Raw genomic sequence first — 15,366 nt, 5'->3', positions numbered from 1 at the left:
CAAAAAAATGAATACATCACCGTGCCATGATGTCAAATACCATGTTTTCCACATTATAAGTTGCACCTGAAAGCATTAAATTTTCTCAAATGCCAACAGTGCGGTCTATAATCCGATGCACCTTATATATGGCTCAATATTCTGATTCCTTGATTGTTGTATTTTAAATGTTCCGTGAAGCGCTTTGTTCCAGCTGCAGCGGTTGTGAAATCGCTGTATAAATACTGCTGCAGTGTATTGTATTCTATTCCCTGTAGCGTAGCTCCATCTAGTGGATGCATAACGCAGCCGCAGCCACGATTGTAGCTTATATTTATTATATGCACCTTATATATATATTTTTTTTAATGGGTCTTTCATTGTAGTGCAGAAAATACGGTATAATAAAATCGACTCAATCAACACCAAACCCCAAATGAAGCTCCTTAACTCATTTCAAAACATGGTCCTTGGCACCAGTGTGCCAGAAAGTGGTGCCGCAGCTATATCTGACAATGAAATCAGTAAATAGGTGAGTTTTTACCAAACGAGGGAAGATAGGCTGTGATAATATGATCGTGCGTAGAATGTTTGAGTGAGTTTCATTGGTCTTCAGTCTGATGGCACTTTTTTTTCTTTTTAAAGGTTTAAAACAATCATCCCGATCCCTGACCAGAGTATGGTCCAGATGCTTTGTTATTTGCTTGAGTGCCTGCTGACACCGGAAAATGTCCCGCCTGACTCTGCAAAAGAACTTTATGAGCTGTATTTCGTTTTTGCTGCTGTGTGGGCCTTTGGGGGAGCTTTGTTCCAAGATCAGGTACTGTTCATGCATCTCGGCATATTTAAAAGATGTTAAAAGGTTGTGTCGTGAAAATATTATTCAAAACCTTGTGGTTTTTCTGCTTCCAAAATGTAATTTTAAATGTCATTTGAATTGAAGAAATGGCAGCCCTTTGAGAAAACGAGGGATCCATACATACAAGTTGGAAGATAAAAGCTGTTCTCTCCGAGGAGAAATGTACTCCCCTTTATTTCCCCATCACAGATGCATTTAAATGCTAAGTGGTTTTATCGACTGGAGAGTTGGAGGAGGTTACAGGGATAGAACAGCAAGTAGTTGAGCGGGAAAAATGGAAGTCAAGGTGCTGTCAGTCAGAAGGTGATGAGGATACTGTCCCTCGCTATCTGAAGGAGACAAATGGATGCATAAAGGCTGTCTGCCATCTTTCATTTTTCACTATTTAACTGTTAGGCGGTGCCTGTTTTTTTATTGTTTTTATTTCTATTCTCGTTTTTTTTTTTCCCCATATCTGATTGAATGAAACACACTGATCCATATCTCCAAACAGAGTGGAAACCATTTTAGGATATTGACTGAAACCCATGTGGTCTCTCTGTGTGAATGAAGCTGGTCGACTACAGAGTGGAGTTCAGCAAGTGGTGGGTGGCGGTGTTCAAAAGCATCAAGTTTCCATCCCAAGGCACGGTGTTTGATTACTACGTTGACTCGGAAAGCAAAAAGTTTGAACCCTGGTCCAAAATGGTGCCAATGTTTGAGATGGACGCCGACACCCCACTTCAGGTACCATGACGATGTGCGATTGGTTCATGTTGGACGAGGGGTGACAAAAATTTCACAACTTTTAACGAGGGTCTCTATGTGTTTCAGCGAGACTCCAGGTTTGCTGTTTTTTTTTCTTTTTTTGCCACCTCAGATTTTCTGGACACTTGTGTATAGTCATTACGATAATATTTCAACCCCCAAATGGCTCCTTGCTCGAGCCACGCTGACAACGCAGAGTTCAAACTTAAGGCGATCGGGTTATGCAGTTGAACACGGAAATAGAACAGTGGCAAGGGAGTTCAACGTTAATGAGTCAATGTTAAAACTTGCTGTTGAAAAGCAGTGAACTGTGTCACTGCTTTATTAAACACGTTTTACTGACATCTGATCGTTCTGTTGGCGTTTCCTTGAGCGTAGCTCCATCTCGTGGCTGCATTGTAGATTGCGTCTTATAATGCGGTGCGCCCAATGTATGAAAAGAATTACAAAATAGGCCTTTCATTGAAGGTGCATCTCATAATCCAGTACGCCTTTTTGTGTGGAAAATATGTTAATGCCAATGACATCATAGCACAGCTTTATTAGAAAAATAATATTCTGCGATTAGGATTCATGTCCTGTTGTCCTGCTACATCAACTTGATGGTGTATCCTGTCAGGATAATAATAATAATGAATCAGCTGCTCATCACACAAACAACGTCAATGTTTCCTTTATCCAGGCTTGTCTCGTTCACACGGCAGAGACCATTCGAGTGCGTTTCTTCATAGACCGGCTGCTGGAGCACCGTCGGCCCGTCATGCTCGTCGGGAACGCTGGCACCGGGAAGTCCGTCCTGGTTGCGGACAAACTGACATCGCTGGACGCTGACAAATACGTGGTTACAAATGTTCCTTTCAACTATTATACCACATCTGCTATGCTGCAAGGTATCAATGCACCGTGATTTGTTCATACAGTATACTCCCCACTATTCGTCGACATTGTTTGATTAAAGTCCCTTTCCAATTGTAATACCGAAATGCACAAACATGTGATAAGAAAAAAACAAACAAACAAAAAAAACAAAAACCCTGCTGTCAAATAGTTTGTCAAGCGCACGGACGATATTATGGGCAAGTCGAGTAAATATAGGATTTACATTTTCAGAGGTCACATCAACAAAACTCTGAATCAATGCTGATGTTACGCCGCCAAAACAGTAAAATGAAGGTAATTTGGATCTTGTCGTTTCTTTATCACTTGGTTCTCAGTTAGGTATTTTCACTTCACGAAAGTCCCCTGACAGTGTTTACGTTTAGTCAGACATCCAAGTGGCTGGGGTATGATCCTTGCGACCCTCATGAGGATAAGGGGATCAGAAAACGGATGGATGGAGTGGCAGTGACTTCATAAGCTAATAAATTCCGCAAAACATTGTGCACTTTTAACCTTTTTGTCTGCCTCATAGCCGTGTTGGAAAAACCACTTGAGAAAAAGGCAGGACGCAACTACGGACCTCCTGGCAGCAGAAGATTGATCTACTTCATAGATGACTTGAATATGCCCGAGGTGGATGCATATGGCACAGTCCAACCTCACACACTAATACGTCAACATATGGACTACAACCACTGGTACACCACTTTTACTGACAGTAATTAAAAAAAAAAAGTCATAAGCAAAAGTTCATGAAGCCTCCTTTTTATCTAGGGAATTTTAAGTGTCATATAAGGTTTGTTACACAGCTTAATTAGATGACAATTTTGGCATATACTAACACTGAAATGGTTAATTTCGATTATGGAGTGGCAGTGGCTGATGAATGTAAAACCAAATAATTTAGTTTCTCTTGGAGGGCTGTTATGACTGAAACCAAATAAAAACAGTCAATAGAGTAATAATGGTTTTCAACTATTGTTTCAGTTTCTGAAATGAGGGGTTTGGTCACAAGACAATTCTGACAATAAGTCTCTTATTTATTACATATGTGAATTTTAAATTTTGGTCGAGATTTTAGCAAGCATTGTGGAAGGTGGCATGTTTGAGTTGGTTTCGTGGGCCGCATACAATGATGTGGAGGGCCAGATCTGGCCCCCGGGCCTTGGGTTTGACACCTATGATTAAGAGGAACGGCCGCTGTGATAAAAACCATGTTTTGTTTTGTATTCAGAAAGTTGGGGGAATTTTATGAGAGTGATGAACATGATCCTCCCTTGCCCAGATTTTGTTTCTTGTTTTCGTGACCATCCTGAACATGGTTGGTCAGACTAGTTGCGATATGCTCGAGCTTTAAGGCTTGCAAAATTGAGCAGTCTACTTAGCTGCGGCACAACGTGTTGACGACGTGCCGTTTATGAGTGTTGAAGCATGTCACCGACATTGGGCAGCATCTCATCGCCAATAGAATATCCCGTGAGCAATTAATCTTGCTTTATCAAAGAGAGCAAGCCATTGCCAACATTTAAGATCAGTCAATAAATTTGTAAAATTAACATACTTGTGTCAACAACTGATCAATGGTGTCGATTTGTGAAAGATAGGAAATGGGACCAAATTTGGAGGTTTATGCCTGACGTGGAAAATATACTGGCTTAACTTTACATGACCAGTAGTTGATGATTGTTCTGTGTTCTTCAAGGTATGACCGTAATAAGTTCCTTTTGAAGGAAATACAACATGTTCAGTATGTGTCCTGTATGAACCCCACGGCTGGAAGCTTTACCATCAATCCGAGGCTTCAGGTATTTTTCCGCACAAATACTCACACAGTTGATGAGTCATGGTTATATTTCAAATGTTGTAATGTTTACTTTTTACTTATTCCAGTCACATAAAAATTTAAAAGATGACAAAAAAATAAAACAAAAAAATGGACATACGTGTTTGTCTTAGGACGACACCAATATATAAAATTGCTCAAACTGGACTTGGATTTTTGCACAATTTATAAATGCTCAAAATGATGTAAACACTACAAAAATCTAACCGCAGCACAAGTGTGCTGGTGTCAATAACTGCTCATTAGAAACTCATTTGATTTATTAATTGCACTGCTCAACAAATGTTTACTACATTTTTTCATCAGAGACGTTGGTTTGATCTTGCCGTGCTTCCCTCCTAAGCAGCACAACAGTACATGCATGATTCTTTTCGATGTCCCTCTGATTGCTGCTCTGCAATCAGCTTTTTTTAAACAAAATATTTTTCTCCACAGCGCCACTTCTCGGTCATTTCCCTTTCTTTCCCTGGAGCCGACGCCCTCACGACCATCTACACTTCCATTTTGTCGCGGCACCTGCAGAACGATGGATTCACAGCCAGCATACGAAAGAGCTGCCCCACTCTGGTCCAGTTAGCGCTGGCTCTGCATCTGAGCGTTGCCTCCGCCTTCCTCCCCACTGCAGTCAAGTTCCACTACATCTTCAACCTGCGAGACCTCTCCAATATCTTCCAGGTAGCACATAGATGACAAACAGCCATAAAGGATCGGGAGTCATCCGCGTGGGATTTACTTGAAGAGAACAACCTCAGGTTAAATCTATTCACCATCCGATGTCAGAGGTCACCTTTATAAGTCACTCACCGCTGTCAAGTTATTCCACTCTCTATTTTCACGGCTCCACTTCCCACATGGAAAAAGCAAAGCTACTGTCACAAATTTTTCATTTAAATGATTATTGATTTAATAGCTGTGCCCTGAAAGCCAGAAATAAGTCTGGAATATATAATGGCTTTGCACTCGCACGGGTATTACTGATGACTTCATGTATTTAAAGAATATAATATCAGGGCACGAAAGCTCAACATGGGAGGCGCTTTGGGGGCAATATTTAAGTCAAAATATTCCACGCTTTCATGGAGGGCAGGCTCTTTGATTTAACATATTCCATTGTATAATTAATGCCTCAAGCTGCTTGGTTATAGGAACTTCAATTTTCATAAATCCACCTGGGAATTTACCAAGATAGCTCGTAAGTCTTTTTCTGATATTGCAATATATAGGCGCAATGAACTATAATCACTCAAATGCCCTGATTAAAATTTGCTGATGTAATAGCTGAAACTTGAGTCCTGCAATTTCTGGTTAATATATGAACAATACTAACACTTGAAGGAGAAGAAAACATACTACATAAGATTCCTGAACAGTTTAGTCGAAAGTGTGGGGGGGGGGGATTAATTTCGCAAAGTGCCTATATGAGAAACTGGAGTGCTTGCCAAGGTCCAAGCCAACACGCTAACCTCAACTTTGTCTATATTTTAATATAGATGGGATATCTAATCTAGTATATAATATATATATATATATATATATATATATATATATATATATATATATATATATATATATATATATATATATATATATATATATATATATATATATATATATAATTTTAATGCATTTCGAAAAAGCGGATTGTCTGGTTTCAGTAATTGCTTCATGTGTCGATACGTATGATATGTATATTATTATTTTAGAAAATACATGATTATTTTTTCCACCTGTGCACACAAAATAGCTTTCAAAATAAAAGCACCACATATTTTGCGTTTTATTTTGGCTTCATGGTCACTGTGAGCGTCGGTCAGATACTCTGGATGTGGCCCCCGCCCATACTTGGCCCAGGTCTGGTCTAAAGGCTCTAAACCTGCTCCATATAGCTGGCCATCATGTTCGGAACCCGAAACGAAATATTGGGTAGCGCAGCATGTCTCGCTTGCTTTTGTTCGCTGTGCGACTACACGGGGTTGCTTTGAGCGGGCCAAAAAACCCCCAAAACAAAACAACTTTGCACATCGATAGTCAATCTCGGTTGTTATTACTTTGGCTAGTGCTAAATGCTATCTGGGTTGCTAGCTCAACAGCATTAAACAAGTGAAAGCAATGACTGTATATGTCATCTTCATCGCACACCATTATCAAACCTTTTTTGCGCTGTCCGATCAGCTATGAGACATGAGAAATGCGTCGCCAGAAATACTCAATTTGCGTTCGGTTTGAACGCAGCATTCGGCTCATAGGACTGACTACATTTCTCCTGATTCTTCAATTTACATGAATGTTTTCCATTTATGTGGCAACGTTTAACTTCATCATTTGTTAGATGTTTTTAGTTCAGCTTATTGACCGTTGCAGTAACTGAGACAAAGTACATTTATGTTGTCAAGCTGAAATTTCAATGTAAAACTCTAAGCAAGAAAATCTAAATTTCCAAAAAAGTACCACCGCGAGACGAGGAGAACTTAAACTTGCAAATTATATGGTAAAGTCTGATAATGAGTTCATGTTTTAAAGTTGACGATGCTAAACTTGGGGATTTGACATAATTAGCATCCCAAAGCTCAAGCCCTAATGACCCCATAAAAAAGTTTAATCGTACACAGTCGAGTGGTTGAACGGGCCTGCGCTATGCGATCCAAGACGCAACTGACACCCAATCCGACGTTTTTCTTCATTCGTGTCTGTCTTTGCACAAATAGAAAAAAAAAAAAAAAAAAAAAGGAAAATCGAGTTACAGGCTTGGGAAGCTTGTTCTGAGTTTTTCTGTCATACAAGGGTGTCTGGAAAAGTCACTGAGGACCTGTATATTATGATCAGCAGACATGTTTCGTGAGGTACATACAGGAAATGATGTTTTCTATTTTTTTCAGAGCAGCACTGTTTATTTATTTTTTTCTGAGCAGACATGTTTCAAAACTGACTGTAATGCCGCTTGACAGATAAGAATAGGTTGGCACTCTCCTCGCTCTCATCTGTACTTCAACAGTAATTGCCCTTACAGTACCACGGTTACACTTTTCACAGGTCGGAAAGTATAGTCTTTGTTGACAACTACAAAAGCCTGCCCGAATGTCTCCAACTGACCATTTAGTTTTGAAAGCCAGCACTTTTGGTCATTTGGGCACTTGAGATGTTTACCTCGACTGAAATAATTAGGCAATTTATTTATGTATTAAGGTTTTTCCTCGAGGGTAGGAAACAGAGCATTTATACCTTTTCCCCTTTTTCTTTGCTGGTGTTATCTTCTCATGTTTACTTTATTCTCTGGACTTCCTTATCTCCAAATTGCGCTTCCCCCATGCATTATAATGACCATGAGACCCTCCACAAAACAGAAGTGATGTAACTGCTGAATTCCAGAGATCGAATTAAGTCAAGTCCTGTGATGAGTATAGCCAAGTTACGTTATTTATGCAGATTTATATGCAGGATGCTGTTTTCAAAGGGACCAATATAAACATGAAAATAGTTTTAAAATAGGCCATTTATTGAAGGTGCGCCTTATACCCCGAGTGCTGCCCTATAGTTCAGAAAATACGGTAATTTGAAAACTATTTGATCGTGACCACACTAAAAATGTGTCGTCCACTGTTAAAACAATGTAATACAAAAAAGGTGCTCTGTATTTTATATTTTATTTTACAACTACACAGTTTCCCCGCATAGAATGATTTGTTTTGCTCAAGCGCACTTAGAAAGTGTGGGCTGTAGTTATTCACACCATTAGGCAGTGCAATGAAGCGGAAAAAAAAAAAGATCTATTAAAAGTCCAAGTATTAGATGATTCATCGAGTACTTGAGGAAAGCATTTCGATCTCAAGTAGTGGTAATAATGTCAGCTGTGTCTGATTCGTCCACATATTGCCTCACACAAACTACACTACATATGCGACATAACAAAATGGACTCAGGACGCAATTGTCACCTTCAGCTTCAACTGGCTCGGCCCTCCCCAGAGATGATTCTGTTGATGGGAATCTTTCTGAACCTGAGAGAAAAAAAAAACACGTCTTAGGATTTCAAAAGAGGATATTGACAATTGTTTCTGGTTTGCTGTGAGGGAGTTTGCATGTTCACCATCTCACTTCATTCCATAGTACAAAAAAAAGTATGTCTCTTAACTCATTCACTCCCAAAGACGTTTTTATGTCTTTTCAGACTTGGCTTAGAATTAGCTGATACTGAATGAGTTTTAAGTGTGTTAAAAACTCAAAATTCCTTGTAGGTCCATATGTTTGTGCGAGTGAGAGAAGCTGTGTTAAAAACCTGAATTTTGCGTGTTTGGTCCCCAGTGGCGACTGAGATTTTCATCTTTGGGCCAAAGCAAGAAACGCATTAACATTGACCGTCCATTTTTATGTTGAATAAAATTCACACACAGTTATTACATTCACAGTTACACATCACCATTTTTTATTTTTATTTTTTGGGAGTTACATGTTTCCTTGTTGTGTTATCAAATCCATGAATTGTCGATATCATCTTTAGGTCAAGTTCTTAGACCCATTCTGTGCTTTATTGGAACAAGTTTTGAAATGATTTTGGGTGAAATACAAATACAGCTGTAAACTCTGTTTGAAAAATCTTTTGTTGTGACATATCCTTCGCATTGAGACCAATTTGGCAGATTGGTGCTCTGGCGTCCACGTTTTTCAGCTTATTAGATTTTTTGTTGTTGTTGTTGTTTGTTTCGTATCTAGCTCTCGGTTTGTTTCTAATAGGTGTAAATATATCCAATGCTTCACATATTAACCCCTTTCAGGGACATCGGTCACGACAGTGGACGGCTTATCATATTAGCATGTTACAGATTATCATTATTGGTGCATGAAAGGGTTAAAAACTTGCAGCCAATATTTTATTACTGGCTTTACAAGAGGATGCAAATATATTCATGCATATTTTATGAATATATAGTTAGATCAAAAGTTGACAAACTGGACTTTTGGGAGGTACCACACTCGCCCACTCCAGGTTCCTTCAGTTTAATGACTATGAGCATCCCGATTTAGCAATTAGGCAGGTTATTATTTCTCCAGTTGTGTATTGTTGTTATGATATCCCTACAAACATTGCACGGAGTTAGCATTGAACCGGACAGTGGCAAACATTTAGCTCAGCGCGAAGCAGGTTGCCATAAATCTCTCAGTCTACTGCCATAAATCTCTCATAGACTACTCAGACTCTCACGCAGACTAACCGCAAAGAACCAAAATTATTTATGCCGCTTCCCCGACATTTCCCACTTTTTTTAGTGGTTTGAATTGGAACGAAGACGCTAAGCTCCCTTCTCTGCCTTCCTGCTTAGGGCATTCTCTTCAGTACCAGCGAGTGTCTGAAAACCCCTCTGGACCTGTTGAAAATCTACCTGCACGAGTCCAATCGTGTCTACAGAGACAAGCTTGTTGAGGAGCAGGACTTCCGTGTCTTTGATAAGATGCAGGCCGACACGGTGAAAAAGTTCTTTGAGGTAGGTTTTGACTGAGTTTTCAAAAGAAAGACAAGGGAGAGGGGAGGTCATTAGGCTACCTGCTCTGCGGCTTGGGCCTTGACATTGGTGAGCAACTACGAAGAAGAGAGATGGGAGGAGTGAAAATAATACTCCGCAATGGGTGAAGGGGGTGTCGAGTGAAGAGAGCAGTGGAGAGAATATTAATCAGGGTGGTATGGGGGTCTGGCTGTCAGGGCCTGTGCTGTCAAGCCCAACAAATTGGAAAACATTTTAATGGTTTTCTGTCCTCTGCGCCCCTTCACTATACTCCTTGGGTCCATCACTTGAACACTAGTCATACCACAAGAAGGATCTTGACAGTATACGTATACATACACCCGCAAGAACAGGCAGTGAAGCACTTTCAAACCTCCGTAAACCAACGACAGTGTAATTTGCCCCCTACTTTCAAATTCTTTTTTACAAGTCGACGAGCAAGTCTTCCGAGACGTCTCGGACAGCCCAGGATGTCAATTCAATATTATTTAAATTCAGTCTGGAAACGGTGCACCGAAGGAAGTTGGCAGGGAAAACAAAACCAAATCGCTCCAGTGAAATATTCACGGAACCGATAGTCGCTGAAGTGGAAATGAACTAGGTCACCCTCTGCGCCACTGCGATATTCAGCTGTGCCCCCTGTCCAAACTGTTTAAGCTTAACACTAATGTTATGCTGACACGGGTCGTGTGTGTATGTGTGTGTGTGTGTGTGTGTGTGCGTACCCTCCCTAAGGGCACGGAGGAGAGTCTGGAAAAGACCCGGAAGATGAACCTGTACTGCCACTTTGCCCACGGCCTTGGGGAGGCCAGGTACATGGCAGTGGAATCCTGGAGCAGCCTCAGTCAAAGCCTGCTGGAGGTACTGGACAGCTACAATGAGGTCAATGCCACACTCAACCTGGTGCTGTTTGAGGATGCCATGGCTCACATGTGAGTGGAAGATTACAAACCCCAGGGACAATGCGGGAAGACATAAAAAAAAGATAGAATAAACTGTTTCTGTCATTTTTGCAATTGTCTGTCAAGGAGATGGACTGGTTTTGCAGGTATTTGAAGATGAATAGGTCCATTTTGTTTTATAGACTGTCAAAAGCAGAGACTTGGGACTGTCAGAAGTTATTTGCAAGAGCTGACAAAAAGACGAGCGCGAACGAGAATGTCACTCGGTTGAGACGAGACTGCCACTGAAGCTAAATTGCTCGTAAGAATACGCGGCAAATTACTTTCAAAGAAAGCCACGTCCTAAATCGGGTGTCAAACTCAAGGCACGGGGGCCAGACCTGGCCCGCCGCATCATTTTATGCGGCCCACGAAAGCAAATCAAACATGGCAACCTCCATGATGCTTGCTAAAATCTCCACCAAAATGTAAAAGTCTCATATGTAATAAATAACAGACAAATTGTATTTTCTTGTCGAGCCGTACTCTCACTGGCATTTCAGTGGGTTGCTCTGGTGTGCTGAAGCCTATCCCATCCATCTTCGGGCAGTAGGCGGGGGACAACCTGTGAACCGGTTGCCATCCACTCACAAGGCTCACAGAGACAAACGATCCAATCAGCCTGCCATGCATGTTTTGGGGATGTGGGAGGAAACCGGAGTACCCGGAGAAAACCCACACATGCACGTGGAGAACATGCAAATTCTATACAGGAAGGCCGGAGCTGGAATGGAACCTGGTACCTATGCACTGTGAGGTCGACGGGCTACCTAATTCTTAGTAGGATGCAACAATACAGAGAAGTGCAAGTTGAGATGGAGTTATCAAAAAATGTAAAACTGAAGAACAAAAAGAGAATTGTTTTATCATTCTATCAATGCCTTTTTTTTTAATCGTTTGTGGAAGGTCAGTGTTTCTTGAGGTTTGGCTTTGTCAATGTGACTGATGTACACTGATATAGATTGTGGGAGCGGGTGGTATGAATGGAAATAAACAGAATTTCCCGTTGTTGTATTGCATCGTTGATGAGTCAGATTGCCGTTCGAGCAAACCTCCTCCTTACATGTAATTCTTCCACTTCCAACCATTCTGTTCTTACACTAATCTGGCTGTCTGCACCCCCAACCCACACGCGCAGCTGCCGTATAAATCGAATCCTGGAGTCTCCACGGGGTAACGCACTGCTGGTGGGAGTAGGCGGAAGTGGCAAGCAGAGTCTGACCCGACTGGCCGCCTTCATCTCCAATCTGGAGGTTTTCCAGATCACCTTGAGGAAGGGTTACGCTATCACAGACCTCAAAGTAAGCACAAACAAACCGAAGTCATGATTGAAACCATGTCCGACATGCGCGCCGCTCACGTTTGCCTTGTTTATGTCTAAAATCTGAGGAGATGCTGCTGGAATTCTTGACATAAACCCCCCACCCCCACCCAATCATTCTTGGAATTTACACTGGCAGCCCTGCCGTAAAAAAATGAACAACAACAACAACAACAAAATAAAAACTAACAGTCTCTTGGCCACTTGTCGCAGAATCTCATGATGTGTCATTCCCCCACTCTGTGTGTTTCCCTCACCCAGAGTGACCTGGCATCGCTTTACATCAAAGCCGGCGTGAAGAATATTGGCACCGTGCTCTTAATGACTGATGCCCAAGTGGCAGACGAGAGGTTCCTCGTTCTGGTCAACGATCTGTTGGCATCGGGTAATTGCAGGCTTCACTAATTACTGTCTGTCACGATTTGCAGGAGCGCTTTACCTATGTCGCAGCCAACACAATTGCGGTGCCATGCCTCCAACTCTGTTCACAATGCTACTGGTTGGAATGGCAAGAAGAATTCATGTGGATGAACCATTTTAAGTGGAAGTTGATGCATTCATTAGCTTTTGTTTGTTAGCCAACAGAATAATACCAAAAAGAACAAAACTAATTGAGACAAAATATTGCAGAGGGGTGAGGTGAGAATTTAATTATGGTATGAATTGTGATAAGGAATTAACCCTTTCATGCACCCTGATAACAAGATCAGCTGTCCACTGTGGTAACCGCTGTCCCTAAAATTAAATCAATTATTATAATTTTTTTTAAAATGGCATTTTTATCGCATTCATCTTTTTTCTCTTCTCATAAAGTTAAAGAATAACAGCTGTGGGTTCTATGGCATTTTTTTTACAAGGTTGGGATTTGAAAGGGGGCAGGGGGTGTTTAATTGTTTATTGATGGCCTCCCCTTGTAACATGTAGATTACTTTTAAGAAATGTTTTTAAGGAAAATCACTAAGGTTGACATAAATTTGTTGATCTATAAAGACATGGTCAGAAGCCAAATAATATGCATTTGTGACTCCTATAGTGCATCTGTCACAAGAAGGTGTCATGGTGGTGGAGTGGAGGGAAGCAGGCATGGCAGGGGGGATTTTTTTTTTTTTTAAATGCAACGTTAAACAATGAATCAAGTGATTTGGAACCAGGAACTAAACACTGTAGAAACAAACCGACAAGACGACAAGGCACACCTGGACAGAGCTTACTGGCTGACATGAGGCGGTAGGGCTGTTAAAACCAGTTGGAGGCAATGACTTGAGAACAGACAGAGATGGCACAAACGGAACACGAGGAGCACAAAACTCAGAATGACAAAAAATAATAATAAATTGACAATAAATAAATGAATAAATAATTACCACATCAAAACAATGTAAAAACAACCCCCCCCAAAAAAAATCAACAAAAATAAACAACATGATGACCTCATTTCAGGGAGACAGACTATAGTGGACTGCTATTCATATGTGTTTTTCTCTTGTATTAATTCAGCTTAATGTCACAGTTGTGCATCAACCATTACAATGGACCCTTTTGTCTGTTGCCATTCACTGCAATTATTACTTTCTTTTTCCTGTCTAAAGCCTAATTTAAAAAAAACGAGGAAAAATACTGATTATTTGTGCAGGAAAGGGTCAATATGAAAGGGGGGAAAAAAGCTCTGTGTATTTTACCTACACCTGAAGGACAGGATGTGTATCATTTAATTATCCATCAATCCATCCTTCTTTTTTCTGTACTGTTTATCCCCCATCAATGCTCAACCAAAACTCACTTTGGGGCTGGCTTCGTAATCATTCAGGGGACCACAAAAGAGAAATCAGCCAAACAATTCCATTTTAATTGGCTGCTGTGTTTTCAAAACAATATCGCCGCGGTCTCTATCAATACTGTTGTGCCTCAGAGTATTCCTCGAGTGAAGAGAGAATGAAATGAAACGTGCTTTCTGTTGAAGTTAGTTCACGTTTCCAATCGTGAATGTCAGCTGGAACAAAGACGGCGTTGTTGAATTTTTCATTTCATAATTCTCATTCAACCCATCTCCAGATTTCAGTGAACCACAGGGTCCCCCCAACAATGCTGCCAATGCAGTCAAAAGGTGTATGGATAATTAAAAAAAAGAGAACTTGAGAAAACAACAAACAGATGTTGTCACAAGAGTGCAGACCTCTCCCAAGGTTAAGCGGATAACAAAAGAAAAATCACTCCTTAGAAGGTTTTGAAACTGTTTCTATCGTCCTGATAACTAACTAGCCCACAGAGAACAAACCACCGGGGATCAAAACAATTCCTCATTGCCAGAGTTACTCTGCTTGCTACGGTTCGGGATTGGCGATATTTCACGTACGCGTAAAATAACTTAATCGCTATGTCTTTTGGAATGCTTGAACAATTGAAACAATAGGGCTTTCGCTTAAGACTTTCCGGCAGTAATATGCATCCTTTTTATTATTCAAGGGGAGATTCCCGACCTGTTCGCAGACGATGAGGTGGAGAACATCATTGGCAGCGTGAGGCCCGAGGTACGCGGCTCCGGATTGATGGATACAAGAGAAAACTGCTGGAAGTTCTTTATCGACCGGGTTCGCAGACAGCTCAAGGTGAACTAATCAGATACTCCGACATGTACTGTACAAAGAAAGTGTTCTGTTACTGCACATTTCACAACTAATGATCCAGAGAAAGTTGTTCTTTAGTGGCTCTCCTCCGGGGTGGGGCGCGGAAAAGTTTGCCGTTAATTTGTCTCTCAGAACCCGGACCTCTGTTTGATCTCCTGTTTTTCGCAATATAGCTTCCAGTAAGTCGCCTTTCACCTCGCACCTCATTTACGATTGCAGGATTTTCATAGATAGGTACACATCTGGGCTTTAAGATGAAGCTCTCCCCAGCCAATTTCCTCTTAATGATCTTTCGGAACGCTTTCATAGGTGGCGGTCTTTGTCATAAATCACTGATATGACTGGAAAAACCTGCAGTTTTGCAGGGGGATGATTTCACAAACGTTTAACTACTTTGCTCCCTGTAGAGGATTCCGGAAGGGGGAGGGAGGGATTCTTATCCTGTCACAATTACCATCCATATCCACCTCCCTGTCTCGCTCCCAGCCCTGTACACTCCCGAGGTAGAGGAGTGAATAAATGAGGAAGGCGATCCCACTTGTCAGACTCATGCGTGTAAAGAGCGGATCTGTAACGATGTGAAATGATCTGTCTGAAAACATGGGTGGAAGAGTCTAATTTGCTGTGAGCAAAAAGACATGATAGCAGTGAGTTTTGCATACCATAACAAGAAATACGT

The 15,366-nt window shown here is 41.1% G+C and overlaps 1 protein-coding gene across 1 annotated transcript in view; it reads left to right on the top strand.

Annotated features, from left to right (window-relative positions):
• dnah9 (dynein, axonemal, heavy chain 9) overlaps window positions 1-15,366 on the top strand; it is a 113,709-nt gene that overhangs the window by 49,918 nt on the left and 48,425 nt on the right. The window contains exons 42-52 of the mRNA XM_052072036.1: window positions 625-799; window positions 1,391-1,564; window positions 2,268-2,475; window positions 2,997-3,162; window positions 4,167-4,269; window positions 4,743-4,982; window positions 9,622-9,783; window positions 10,537-10,733; window positions 11,881-12,043; window positions 12,325-12,448; window positions 14,527-14,669. Of these exons, the coding sequence (XP_051927996.1) occupies window positions 625-799; window positions 1,391-1,564; window positions 2,268-2,475; window positions 2,997-3,162; window positions 4,167-4,269; window positions 4,743-4,982; window positions 9,622-9,783; window positions 10,537-10,733; window positions 11,881-12,043; window positions 12,325-12,448; window positions 14,527-14,669 (1,855 nt within the window). The remainder of the gene's footprint in view (window positions 1-624; window positions 800-1,390; window positions 1,565-2,267; window positions 2,476-2,996; window positions 3,163-4,166; window positions 4,270-4,742; window positions 4,983-9,621; window positions 9,784-10,536; window positions 10,734-11,880; window positions 12,044-12,324; window positions 12,449-14,526; window positions 14,670-15,366) is intronic.

The sequence above is a fragment of the Hippocampus zosterae genome, chromosome 7, assembly GCF_025434085.1.
Source record: "Hippocampus zosterae strain Florida chromosome 7, ASM2543408v3, whole genome shotgun sequence".
Taxonomy (NCBI): Eukaryota; Metazoa; Chordata; class Actinopteri; order Syngnathiformes; family Syngnathidae; genus Hippocampus; species Hippocampus zosterae.
The sequence above is the reverse complement of the archived record's forward strand: the minus strand, read 5'-3'. Positions and strand labels throughout refer to the sequence as shown.